The 14,376-nt window shown below is 35.7% G+C and overlaps 1 protein-coding gene across 6 annotated transcripts; it reads right to left on the reverse strand.

Moving 5' to 3' along the window:
• Window positions 1–977: 977 nt before the first annotated feature.
• Window positions 978–12,490, reverse strand: LOC110925405 (phosphoglycerate kinase, cytosolic). 6 transcript variants are annotated; one of them, XM_022169373.2, is made up of 18 exons: window positions 12,257–12,490; window positions 12,086–12,144; window positions 10,942–11,212; window positions 10,456–10,799; window positions 9,400–9,688; window positions 9,245–9,312; window positions 8,905–9,156; window positions 8,005–8,080; window positions 7,007–7,133; window positions 6,815–6,899; window positions 6,637–6,735; window positions 6,381–6,550; window positions 5,333–5,782; window positions 5,112–5,253; window positions 4,916–5,002; window positions 4,666–4,800; window positions 4,368–4,580; window positions 3,214–3,714 (listed from the first exon to the last, which is right to left on the reverse strand). In XM_022169373.2, the coding sequence occupies exons 1-13, from the start codon at window positions 12,387–12,389 to the stop codon at window positions 5,623–5,625; spliced, it is 2,133 nt and encodes a 710-aa protein (XP_022025065.1). In that variant the 5' UTR covers window positions 12,390–12,490; the 3' UTR covers window positions 3,214–3,714; window positions 4,368–4,580; window positions 4,666–4,800; window positions 4,916–5,002; window positions 5,112–5,253; window positions 5,333–5,622. The 6 variants fall into 6 exon arrangements, with proteins under 6 accessions (XP_022025073.1, XP_022025082.1, XP_022025065.1 ...); XM_022169367.2 differs by having other exon boundaries at window positions 4,368–4,547; window positions 6,348–6,550; XM_022169362.2 differs by having other exon boundaries at window positions 6,348–6,550.
• Between the last annotated feature and the right edge of the window lie 1,886 nt (window positions 12,491–14,376).

Below are 14,376 nucleotides of genomic sequence, written 5' to 3' on the forward strand. Positions count from 1 at the left end.
CCTTTGGTAAGTGATATTGCAGATTCTGGGAAACGTGCCGGCGATGGAGTTTAGTCCGGCGGTAGGAACTGAAAATCAAGCGATGGAGATTGCCATCGTCGCTAGGTATAGTATACTCTTTTATTTCCGCTTTTCTTCAGAATAATAAAGAGTAAAATGCAAAAGGGGATTGTTGTGGGGAGTGGTGGAAGGGGATGGCGGCAGTGGTGGTGGGGAGTGGTGACAGAGGCAGTGGTGGTGATGACAGTGGTGGGGAGTGGTGACAGAAGCGGTGGCGGTGGTGGTTGGTGGTTAATGGTGGGGGGAAACAGAGAGAAAGGTGGGGGTGGGTGGGGTTGTTTTATTTTTATAGAATGGAGAAGATGAAGGGTAAATTTGTCATTTCACATCCACTTAACGGAGAAAACTAACCGTCATCCACTCCAGGGACTATCCGAGTAACAAACTGTCAAACCACAAGGAGCATCAGTGTAATTTCCAAAAGTTAGGGACTATAAGTGTTATTTTACAAAACCACAGGGACTATCCGTGCATTTTATTCTCATTTATTAAGTTCTATGAAACTTGTCCAACAAGAAAATTCTAGCCCTCATCACTCTCATCCATTAAGGAATAATCTTGAATATTGCAAATCATATTCTAACATTCTTGGTCAAATATATAATGAATATTTATATTAGATAAATATTTTAACTTTAATTATATACATATCTTAAAAAATCGAACAAAACTGTGTATTTCGTCTTTTACAAAGACCAACAAGTACAAGTTATTTGAGAAAACTGTTAAATGATTATTATAATAAGAAAAACATATGACAATGTGTCTTCATTTCATTGGTTGGGTTTAAACTATGTCACAGATTTTTTCCTCATGGCCGCGCTCACGGCTCACGCATTTCTCACGTGTAGGCGAGACGGTGTTCCAGAGAGCGTCAGCTGACATATAGCTCGGTTCCCTCTCACGCTCACGTGATGTATAACATATGGCCTAAATTAAGAAAAAACGGTGTATATAGTACACAAAAATTACAAATTTACGGATTTGGAAAGCATCAATCTGTACATCGGAACCCCACGACGCAGGACATGCTGTTCCCAATCGGTCTGGACACCAAACGGGTTTTCCCTCAACCATTCTTCTTGATGATCAATGGTGAACACCCCATTGCCATATTTTAAAAACTGTTGTTTCATCCTCAATGCAACAGCTTCTATATCAGATTGCAGGAACACCTGCTTTTAAAAATTTCAACACCACAGATATAATCTGATTAAAACCAGACAAAAATGATATAAAAGTAGATTTTAATGAAACTGTTACCTTTCCATTTGAGGAAGTTGATCCTTGGTCAAATTATGGTTTTTGTCCTCGTGGTTGGGTCAAATTATGATTTTTGTCCTCGTGTGTGTGTTTTCTTTAAATTGACAGTCCTTAAGGTATATCTTTCTTGCATATCCAGTCAACAAAACTATTGCCGTCAAGTTTCTTTTTGTTAAACTCACGTAAATGTACCTTTTTATCCTTGGTGTTAATAAACATACCACATGGACCAATTATGTAATTTTTTTAATTATCATTATTATTTATTATTGTTATTATAATTATTACTATTACTATTATTAATATACAATATCAGTAATAATAATAATAATAACAATAGTAAAATAAATAATAATGATAAGAATAGTTATATGATAAATAAAAGTAAATTGCATGGCTTGTTCCTGTGGTTGGTTTGATAGATCAAGGATAAAAAAGATAATTTTGCATGGGTTTAACAGATAAAGTTAAGTATATTGACTTGGACTAAGAATGTAAGAAAAATAGATTTCGAAGACTGTCAATGCTATGCTAAAAGAAAGGGATAAGGACGAAAACCATAATTTGGCCCAAACCAATTGACCAAACATGAAATTTACTCTATTATAAATATAAATACTTTAAGGATATGATGGTCATTTTATATATACTTGTTATACTTTTTAATGTTGGCCTTTGAAAATGATAAAATGAGTTACTCATAGGTAAATGTATTGTTAAGTAGTTTATGAAAAGAATTTACTAAAACCTATTAATATATCCCTACCACAGGACCATCCATGTTTTGTTTATACTTTATATTGATTTTAATTTAATGTAATTAACAAATCATAAAGATAGTATATTTAAAATTTTATGTAAACTTTTGAGAAATTACACTTTTGTTTATGTTTCAAAAATTGTTTCACTTTGCATCATTGAATGCCATTAGACGATTTCACATCCTTAGACATGAGTTCACCTACCTCTACTTCTTCTTCAACAATCTCCTTTTTTGACCAATAATTTGTTAGGGATTGATGGCTTTGTTTGCGGTATGCGCATATAATGTATATATGTATGGGCGCTCGGGGGGCAAAAGTGAAAGTGCACTAATTCCAACGTGATTTTACTAATTTCATGAAAATAACGTTAAAAGAGGCAGATGGTTAATCATGCATCATGTGGTGGGGTTGATAGCCGAAAGACAAGGGAGTACATGCACTAATCGGCATTTGTCTCAATTGCTAAGTATTATATGCCTTATGTCTAAGGCTTGATGCAAAACTACAATCGAGCCAGGGGATCTCACTGGAAGCAACCTCTCTATTCCTACGGGGTAGAGGTAAGGCTGTCTACATCTTACACTCCTTAGACCTTACCTTAGCTTTGCTGTTGATGGAATTTACTTACTATGAAATGATGAAGAATAATTTGTTAGGGATTGAATAGTTCAAAACACTTCAAACAATGGAAAAATCATTTATTAAGTTCTATGAAACTTGTCCTGTCAAGAAAATTCTAGCCCTCATCACTCTCATCCATTAAGGAATAATCTATAACTAGAAAAGTACCCCGCCGCGATGCGGCGGTGGCTTGAAAAACGGGTCCGGGTCAGGGTGAGAACGGGTTCCGGGTCGGGTTAGTTTTTTTTTAAACGGGTTAATTTTGAGTTGACCTGTATAAAAAACAGGTCTTGTTCGTCTGTTGAATTAAAAATAGCTGTGAATGTTTTGATTAAAAAGAGGTCTAGTTGATGTATTCAACTGCAGAAAATGTTTTGGTAGTCATCACAACCTGTTTGAACCTTAAGGTTGTTTTAATGTGTTCACCCATACATATTTATGTTGATGACATGTACGATTGCACAATTGTAGATATCCAACACTTCTCTAAAGATGAGAAAAGTAATTGTGGAAGCCTGCGAACTTGTGGCAACTCTAAACATACCCACGAACATAAAGATCTTCAACCAGTTGTGCAAAATAATATCAAAACAAAGTCACTGAAACTCAAAAGTAGGTGGCGAATCAAAACGCTCCAACACTTCAACTTTCAACTTCGGCTTCTCCTCCTCTCGCCTGCCACCAAACAAACCACCAAACCACAACGGAGATGACGCCGAAGAACGCTCCAACTCCACCTGCGGCGCCTCTTCAATAACCACCGGCTGCGGTTGTTGCGCACTAATAACTGTATTAAAGTAAGTCCCGCCCCTTGAATCAGGGCCAACAAAACGCCACCGAAAAGAGCCGAGCGACCCGCCGGCCATAATCCCTGGCGCATCTGAAGAAACCCGCCGGTGGCGGCACCAGCGATGATTGAGTTCCATGGTCTTCCTTCTGGTGGCGGCACCGGCAACACGTGGCATGTTCATAGCGACCGCTTCTGTGGCGCCAATGAAACGACTACCTATTTGATCACATCAGGATAGATTATGTAAATATGACAGTGTATATCTCTTGTAAACTCTACTTTTGAAATACATTCATTATCACAATTCTGAAACATTCTTTTTCTATGGCGCCGATAATAGGGGTGTCCAACGGATTGGTTTACGATTAATTCGAATAATTCAGTTCGGTTAATTCGGTTTTTATTTTTTTCTTCTCGTAACCGAACACCAAAACGGACCAAATTGGAATATTGCCAAACCGAACTGAATAACCGAATATGAATTCAGTTTAAAACCGAGTTAACCAAATTCAGTCAAATCATTTTTTTTCCAACCTGCTTATTACTAAAAAAATTGATGTATTTTTGTCGACAACAAAGTGTAAAATCAACGATTTAGTGTCAAGATAATCATATCATCATTAAAAACTTTGCTTTTGTCAAGGATAATCTCATTAACAGAAACATAACAAAAATTTGTCCAACACTACTGATTGAAGCAGACGGAATACCAGTCTACTCCATATCGCTGATGGTATGGAACAACCCAGTAATACGTGATCCACGTCTTCCGAAGCCAGGGCACAAAATATTTATTAAAAACCTATTTTATATCTAATCTAATTTATGTAGATAAATCATTGTACAAGTTTATAACATTCAAATATCACCTTCATCAGTGGGACGTCAAATGCTCATCTGACCAATAGTCGAGGCTGATCAGAACCCCAGACACCTCGACGCGTCATCTTGTCATCCTAGATCTATCACAGCCGCAATACAATACCCCAGATCTACATGGTCGAGACCGTTTCTTCATGTCAACGAAAACCATCATGTGTGATATGCAACTAAATTAAATTTCCAATTAGCACGACTGTTTACTGTAAAACAATCACCAATTAAAAAAATACGCAAACATAAAATCCACAACAATAACACATTCAGAATAACAAACACAAATAATACCTTCTTTTGCAATCACAACAACTTTCTCATCAACATTTTCCATCATTGGCTCATCAAAACATTCGTCCACTTTTAATCCATCTTCTGAACCCAACGATTTCTTATCAACCAAAACATGAAACCGAAAAACAAAACCTGAAAAAATCAAAACAAAATTCTGTACAAATCCCATTTTCATAACTACACAACACAACCCTCCGGTTCCAATAGTTAGAGAATTAACAAAATACCATAAATAAAAATAATTTACCCTTTTTTGACAACGCTAAATGAGCAAACACATCAAGTAAAGCCACAACTGAACTCCCAATATCAAACAAAACAAATGTCGGCAACCCTAATTCACCAAAAAAAAAAAACAAACTTTAGATCCTATATCATCCCAAAATCCAAAATCAACTAATTAACAACAAATCAACAAACTTAAAAATCTTGAAAATTTCTACCTTTTGTCTGCCTTTTGGAGCCAACACTTTCTTCCCCAAATACCCAACCGTTGTAATCTTCAACATCTTGCTTACCAGAAGAAGCCCAAGACAGTTGAAGGTTAACTTGGATAACAGATGAGTGGTCTATGTGCCTGAGAACCTAGGTAAAAAAAGAGGGAACCATACAAACGACAATTTGGAAAAAAAGAGACAGCTAGAAAAAACTAATGGAGACGTACCACAATAAGCCCAGTAGGTGGCCGGATTTTATGGTGAATCGGTGGGAAGAAAAGATCCCGATCTCTCTCTCATCATGATCCTTCTCTTTATATCCCGACGCCGCTCACTCTCTCTATCTCAGAATCTGTTCAACTTGTCTCAAAATTTTGAAGAAGGTCGATCGTTGGCGGAACCCTAAACACCGCCGCGTTCCTCCGCCCCATGCCCCTCTCTCTCTCTCTACACCGAATACACTTACTCTCTTTTAGCCTCTCTATCTCTCTTGCTTATACTAAACAGATGAATCAGACTACGTGGATAAAAGTTTGCAGAGGTGCGTCTCAAGAACGAAATCTTTGTTTCGATTTATGCTGAGTGGTTGGAAATTAGGGCTTGAACTTTCATGGCGGCGAGGAAGTGAAGTTTGAGGGTGGAGATTAAGGTGAAGAACTGAACATGAATGTACAAACCTTCAAAGAAAAGGAACAACAACCAACATCACATTAAACAATCAAAGCCTATAGTACAAGACTTTGTTGCTGAGAACACCAACTAAGGTAGTAGTACAACATCATATTGCCAGCATATGTTGCAAATTAGACTGTATATAAATATTGCAAATCAATTTATTTATTCTAACATTCTTGGTCAAATATATAATGAATATTTATATATTATATAAATATTTTAACTTTTGTTAATTATATACATATCTTAAAAAATAGAACAAAACTGTGTATTTCGTCTTTTACAAAGACCAACGAGTACAAGTTATTTGAGAAAACTGTTAAATGATTATTATAATAAGGAAAACATATGACAATGTGTCTTCATTTCATTGGTTGGGTTTAAACTATATGTCACAGATTTTTTTCCTCATGGCCGCGCTCACGGCTCACGCATCTCTCACGTGTAGGCGGGCCGGTGTTCCAGTGAGCGTGAGCTGACATAGCTCGGTTCCCTCTCACGCTCACTCGATGTATAACATATGGCCTAAATTAATAAAAAACGGTGTATATAGTACACAAAAATTACAAATTTACGGATTTGGAAAGCATCAATCTGTACATTGGAACCCCACGACGCAGGACATGCTGTTCCCAATCGGACTGGACACCAAACGGGTTTTCCCTCAACCATTCTTCTTGATGATCAATGGTGAACTCCTCATTGCCATATTTTAAAAACTGTCGTTTCATCCTCAATGCAACAGCTTCTATATCAGATTGCAGAAACACCTGTTTTCATATTTCGACACCACAGATATAATCTGATTAAAACCAGACAAAAATGATATAAAAGTAGATTTTAATGAAACTGTCACCTTTCCATTTGAGGAAAGCCGATCCTTGATGGCTTCGATGAGGGAACGCTGCACCATTTTCCATCTATGTTCTGGTTTGTTGAAGTCGGGGTTCGGACACTGCATGGCAACCGTCATTTTAGTTCTTTAAAAGCATACACAGCGATAAACAACATGGGTTGGATTGTTTTAAATGTACCTGTATTGATGCAATAACTAGTTCGCCAGGATAGCCTGAAACAATGGACCGAAATGTTGATGTTGCGTTTGTTTCTATGAAGTATCTGGCAGTTGATATTTTCAATAGACAGGTAACAGTTAAATGCTGTAATAAACTTGTCTCAAATGCTTGAAAGCCTATGAATTATAAAAGTGTCGATAGAAGTTGTACCCGTTATTTAAGCTAGATTGGTGAACGGCTTCCATGCAACGCTTCACGAGCTTCCCATTCATCTCCAAGCCCAGAAAGTTCATATCTTTCCTCTTTCTCGCCATTCCAAAGAGAAACAATCCATTACCTGTAATTTATAATTTTAAGGAAAAATTACAAGTTTTGTCCTTTATCTTTATACCACTTTTCAGGCGCTGTCATTTTTTACGAATGTTGACAGGCGGTGTCCTTTACTTGGTATTTTGTTGCAAGTTTAGTCCTATACACCCAACCCAGTTAAAAAAACCCTGTTAATTGTTGGGTGTAAAGGACTAAACTTGCAACAAAATACCTAGGTAAAGGACTAAACTTGCAACAAAATACCTAGTAAAGGACACCGCCTGTCAACAATTAACAGAGTTTTTTAACTGGGTTGGGTGTAAAGGACTAAACTTGCAACAAAATACCGCCTGTCAACATTCGTTAAAAAGGACACCGCCTGTCAACAATTAACAGAGTTTTTTAACTGGGTTGGGTGTAAAGGACTAAACTTGCAACAAAATACCGCCTGTCAACATTCGTTAAAAAGGACACCGCCTGAAAAGTGGTATAAAGATAAAGGACAAAACTTGTAATTTTTCCTAATTTTAAATACAGTGACCCTCTTTATGAATTGCTAGATTAGACTTTTTGTTGCTAAGAAACCGCCAAAAAGAACGTGTTTTGTAAAAATGAGGGATTATTTGATAAATTATATGTGAGCGTGAATGGAAAAATTAACCATCCTACTTGACACTCATCGTTGAAAATGCCCTTCATGCAAAGTATTATTACTATTTTTTTTTTGCAAGAAACATGGTTTACATGCAACAAAAAACCAAGTAAAATGGTGTTATAATACCGAATTCTGAACGATAACAACTGCTTTTCTTAATTTTCTAACTTGCAAATCTGGGGATGCAAACATATGAATGCAAATGTTATGAGGATTTGTAGGAAGTCAACAGAAAAGTCAATACCACTTCCTATATCAACTAGCAAAGGTCGAGTTGGATCATCATAAATTGTATGCCAATCAATGGTGTACGGATATCCCTGCACACAATATAACGCAATCACAGATTATCATTGTATCTTGTAAATAAGTCTCTGACATATAATCAAACTTATATATTACACAAACTTGTATAAGAAAAACTACAAGTGCTTGTAAATTAGTTTGTTGTTTTAACTTTTCATGATATATCTTAGGAATATTGGATTTTAATAATCAGCAGTCCCAACTTCAAAAATAACCACTGGCAATCCCAACTATTAACATATTGGCCTCCAATGGACCCTGACTAACATAACCCTAACGCCGTTAATCTCCGGTCGCCGGAAAAACGTTTTTGGCCGGAAAACTCATTTTTGGCCGGAAAACTCAACATTTTCGTCCCAAACCTCTTTGTAACCTTATTACAGACCTTTAGGAACATTTTTCTAATAAAAGCCCCAATTATTGAAGTTGCCGGAAAACTCCTTTTTTCGCTGGATAACTTATTTTTGGCTGGAAAACTCAACTTTTTGGCCGGAAAATTTAACATCCTCGTCCCAAACCTCCTTGTAACCTTAGATTGGACCTTTAGAAACCTTTTACTGGCCAAAAACGGTTTCCGGCGACCGGAGACTAACGTCGTTAGAGTTTTGTTAGTCAGGGTCCATTGGTGGCCAATATGTCGATAGTTAGGATTGCCAGTGGTTATTTTTGAAGCTAGAACTGTTGGTGGCCAACGGCGAATAGTTAGGATTATTCAAATCCAATATTCCTATATCTTAATGCTCCTTCGTTTCCAAAATTAGAGCTTTTCGATTTTTAAGATAGATTCAACGTTAATATAAAATTACAAACAACTAGAAGAGCAAGAAGTAAACCGTACTCTATCCAAGGCCACAAGTCCAGGAAGCTTCCTACCCTTGAGAAATTCCCATACAACCGAAGCGTTTTCAATGATATTGCAAGATGAAAAAACTTCTGATTCCCCCCTTAAAGCTTTGCATGCCATATTACCAACAACGGTAACATCACAACTTCTTTGACTTAATTTTCTAAGCAGTTTTACCAATATTGATGTCCCATTGCTATCCTGAACGGACGAATCAAACTTAACCGGACCGATCCACACAACTTTCTGCAATTCATAAAATTTTGTATAATTCATCACCTTGGACTTTGAAAGTATAAGCGTTTATTAAGCTTAAGATAATATAATTCGTCACCTTGGACGTTGTAAGTAAGGTGGTTATTTCGTCCAATGAATTTGGCCCGAGAGCAACAGGTGACCAACCTAACAGAAAACTCAACAAAACGATACCGGGATTTCAAGATAACTTGAAAATCTTGAATTAATCAACATCGATTATTAAAATCTTACCTTCAAGAATGTCATGAACAGGAACTAGCTTTGGTTCCTTAAGACGATCATTTACGTTTACGCACCAAAAATCGTTTGGAAACAAAATAGGAATGTTCCTAGAATTTGCATATTGTATTATTCCAGTAGCTTTTGTAAACGCTCCGATCTCCACTAATTTTCTCGGCACGGGTAATCCAAGAGCATGCATGATTTGAAACGCCATATTTCCGACGAACACCAAGCCATCTGCGCTAGAAACTAAATAACGCACCGCAGCTGCTTTTTCTATAAGGTTACCTCCCCCAACCTGCACTAATATATCTTAAGATTCTGTTAAGATGCAACCGAAAAAAGTTATAATAAACTTTAAATATAACTAGTATTTTGACCCGCCGTGCGTTGCGGGGCGTCGAAACTTAAAGTAACTCAAACTTATACCGTCAAATATTTGACCCGGCTAGTTTCTGAACAAAATTTACGTCAAAGCGTAGACCAACTGAAAATGCACATGAAAATACGCACAAAACCGTATTATATTTGACCTGACTTATTACCGAGAAAATTTATGTCGAAACGTAAACCAACTTGGATTTATAACGAAACCTACTTAAAAGTAAGCACATAAGAAAATTGTGTTTTTTTACATTAAAGAATGGTACCACGCGTTGCGGCGGAGTCGAAACGTAAACTAACTGGCGTAGACCAAGTACATAAAAATAAGCACAAAAATGTATTATATTTGACCCACTTAGATAAAAATAAGCACGAAAATGTATTATATTTGACCCACTTAGATAAAAATAAGCACATAAAACTCAATGGGGGTCAAAATGACATTTTACAAAGTCTTTAGAAAGTTGAGGGGGTGTAAGTGGTAATGCTAAAAGTGGAAGGGTTGAATACACAAAATGAAAAGAAAAAAAAACATGGGTTGGATGGCATTGTTGTAAATTTGACAAACAAAAACAATAAAAAAATAGAGGTTGTGTCTTAGGTACTATTCCTAAGACACCCTCTTTTATTATACTCATAACAATAATAATGTCTTAACTCTTAAGTGTTATTATAGAATACCATGGCAATATACGGATTCCTTTTCGTCCCGAATGCGTTCTTGAGTTGTACGAGACTCTCCTCAAACTGGAAACCAGCAACGGAAGCATAGCAGAAAGACGTCACACCGACGGTTGATGCAAGAACCTTGTGCGACTGGGAAAACGCATCGTTTATGAAGATATCAACCCCTGCGCATAACTGTTCTGAAAATCTTGAACAATTTGCTACATCCTCTTTGACTTGAAAAAGATTTTCAAGAAGAAAGATACTTTGTGTGGGGGAGTTTTCCATCGTAGGTTGTTCGTATCCAAGAAAAGACTTCATCGGTACAACGCTTAGTTGGAGAATGGAAGACAAATAAGCTGTAACGTAAAGTTAGGTACTTTAGACATTCGGTAAAGCTAAAATAACGTCACACGCAAGTTATTATATCCAACTGATGTATATTACATTAGAGCATAAAAGTTATAATGTCAAGAAACTCGATCACCTCAAGTGGTATACCTGAAACAGAATCGGCTGAAAGAAGCTTTGAATTGGTTTTCATAGACCAACTACTAACTAGAATCACCTTTGCACCCGCTTCATGCAAGTACTTGATGGTTAAAACCGCACTATCGAATAATTTAGCCTGTTGATCCTGCTTTTCTACGAGTAAGACATTAGAATCAAACCTAACGATGACAACTTTTCCAATCAGTTCATCCATTTGAAACTCTCTAAGATATCTCACATGGGGAAGCGTATCGTAAACGTTCCCATCTTCTTCTTTAACCTGAAGATATTTTTTCATGGTTGAGTTAGGGTAGGGCTATAAATGAATCGAATGAGGCATTGTTCATGTTCGTTCATTAAGCTTTTATCAGACAAATGAACGGATCATGAACACATAACCGAACGAAATTTCGTGTTCATGTTATGCGTTTGTTAAACGGAAAACGAACACAAACAAACATATAATTTTTTTTTTAGAAAATAAACATCAACATTCTTAATCTCATGCATTAGACATGATTATCTTGAAGTAATTCGACATAATAATCATAAACATAGTTATCCCAAAATAAACTAAAATTTAAATTTAAAAAATATAAAAAGTTAAATGTTAACTAAAAACTAAACATAAAAAAATATATAAAAACAATCATTAGTAAGCAAGCGTAAACAAACGAATACGAACAAATGTAAACGGACGTACATTAGCCAATGCACATAAACGAACAAATTACCAAACATTCACAAACACAATTGAACGAACGCGACCTCTCTTTATGTTCGTTCATTTGTTAAACGAACAAACGCAAATGAACTTCCCGCCAAACGATTCACGAACATTCTATTCATTTACAGCCCTAGATAAGAACACTCCCTTTATCTACAATGTTGACTTTTAAGGTCAAATGATTTACCATTAACATCAAAATTGATACTTTAACTCTAATCTTTTCTGGACAAAATGCATAATAAATCCACCATTAGAGTAACTATCACTAACAAAACAATGTTGGCATAAATTAACCATAAAACCCACACCAATTTTTCATTAAAAAACCTTAGAATTTGACCTTGTATATAGCTTCTTCAAAATAAAACAAAAATCAATAGAAACAAAAAATAAAAACTTTAAGCATCAAGAAATCAAGATTACCTTGTGTGAAAGCAAACATCTTTCCATCATATGATCCAACCCCATCTCAGACCTAAATGCTGAAAGTCAATTTTTGCAATAAAATGAAAAAAAAAAAACATAAGCAAAAATTTAATAAAAATAAACAGAAGCAATTTATATATTGAAATTGAAGAAATTTGAATGTGTAACCTTGTAATGAAGATTTGGGTTCTCTTTGTTTCTTGAAATGAACATAATTTCCACTAAAGTTGTGTAATTTACATGTGAAGAACATCAATGAGTAGGTGGGTCGACGATAGTGAATATCAAGAATTCGGCTCATAGTTTAGTAAAGTGGGATTTTTTTAGAGTTTTTTGAAGATAAAATTCTGCAAATTAAACATTGTAGAAGGAGACCGGAGGCTGATAAGATTATAGTTTACAGGGTCATTGGAGTAAACTTTTGACCATTTGACTCTTTTATGAATAGTTTTTTTATTTAATTTTAATTAATCAAAGTTTATCTGATTATAATAATGTTTAGATTTGTTTCAAAAACGAGTATTTTGGGTTTTTTTTTTAATCATGTGTTTCGACACTTTTTAGTGGAAATTACGTGGTTAAGATGAAATCAACCAAATGATGTCACGTGTCCATAAAATTCACCTTTTTTTTGATATTTTTTAATACTTTACGACAAAATTGCCAAATTAACTAGATGATGCCACTTGTCCATAGATGGAATTCACTTTTTCTTTGGACTCCCGTATAAAATTATGCGGGAAATGGTAGATTCTTGCGATTTGGCCCCAAACTATGAGATTTTATTTTGGTTATGATTGGTTTTCTAACAGTTACTCTTGTCGCTTGTATCAACCAAATGTAGCAGTGAACCTCCTGGCCATTTTCTTGATTTTTTGGCATGTAATATCAATTGACAATTGTTGTTTTACCGATAGTAGATCAAATCGTTATTATGATTGTCTTGCAAGTTTGCACTCATAGATCACGATTAAAGAGTAAAGACTTTATGATGGATGGATCACAAAATAGTAGTTGTGTTTAGTAAGATCTTCATTAAAACCTATAACATATTTGATTACCTAACCTAAGAAACTTATCATAAAGAGAGCTATTATATTTTAAATAAATGTTTACATTTTGAAAAACTTATCATAAAGAGAGCTATCATATGAATAAGTTATAAGGTTGTCAAGTTGAACCCGAGGGTCAGGCTTGTAGATGTGGTTTCAATGCATTAGCGTGTTGATGTTAAGTACACACAAATTTTAAGTACATGAAGAAGGCGTCATTGGAAATCTGTTTGATGCTTAATTGAAACATGAGTTTATTTTTATAAGCATTTCAGAGTTACTTGATGATTTGTTTTGTTGATTCACTTCATAGTTTATGTTATGAGGATTTGTTTGGGCCCGGGGGTTCCGCCCCTCTGCTTTTCGCTTTGCAGTGTAAATTTTACCAAAAATTTCCAAAGAGATGTTGGAGTCTAGAGTTCTGAAGCAACTTCTCAGAGACCAATGGACATGTGGTAGAGCAGTGGGGGTTGGATTCTTAAAGTCCAAATCGGTGGGGGCCGGACTTTGAGAAATCCAATATTTTACACTACAAAAAAAAATTCAGAAATTTTCGGTAAAATTAACACTATGAATGAAAACTCGGGGGGCCCGGACATCTCCCGGCCCCAATAAAGCTTCACCCATGGGCGTGCTGCTGCTAGTGACCCGTTTTCCACCCCGGCTTGTGCAGCTGATGACAATGACCTTCATAATTAGATTAACTGAATATATTTGTGCTAATGACATTTATATCTTTGGTTAATAAGATGTTCCTAGTTATGTAATATTGTAATCTATGTTAACTTGATCATTTTTTGAATGTATTTTAGAAAACCAAATCTGTCTTCTTTAATGTTGCTATTTAAGTTTTGAGTAAATTTCTTTATAAAACAACACGCTAGCAATTTAACCAGAAAGTGATACTATGCTGCAATATATTGACACCATCACATCATCTTCAAATATAATATGAAGTTATTCGTACATAATGATATTACTCTACATACCATATAATAATATAGTAACCACTTGCGAAGCTTGAGATTTCCGACGGGGGGTCGAAAACGTATATATCCAAAAATTTCTATAGAACCGGGGGGTTGAAAACGTATATACCCAAAAATTTCTATACGGAAGCTACATATATAATACTACTGAGCGAAAAGTTCATGGGGTCGGACGCCCCCCGGCCCCTTCTAAACTGCGCCACTGATACTAACGACAGATAATATAACATACAGCAAGTAACAGGAT

Source organism: Helianthus annuus, chromosome 7, assembly GCF_002127325.2.
Source record: "Helianthus annuus cultivar XRQ/B chromosome 7, HanXRQr2.0-SUNRISE, whole genome shotgun sequence".
NCBI lineage: Eukaryota > Viridiplantae > Streptophyta > Magnoliopsida > Asterales > Asteraceae > Helianthus > Helianthus annuus.

Coding starts and splice junctions, on each gene's coding strand:
- LOC110925405 (XM_022169367.2), bottom strand. CDS start 12,389: ATGAGCCGAATTCTTGATATTCACTATCGTCGACCCACCTACTCATTG. Junction 7,134..8,004: donor GCTAGTTGATATAGGAAGTG/GTATTGACTTTT, acceptor TATAAATTACAG/GTAATGGATTGTTTCTCTTT. Junction 6,900..7,006: donor CAATCTAGCTTAAATAACGG/GTACAACTTCTA, acceptor ATCAACTGCCAG/ATACTTCATAGAAACAAACG.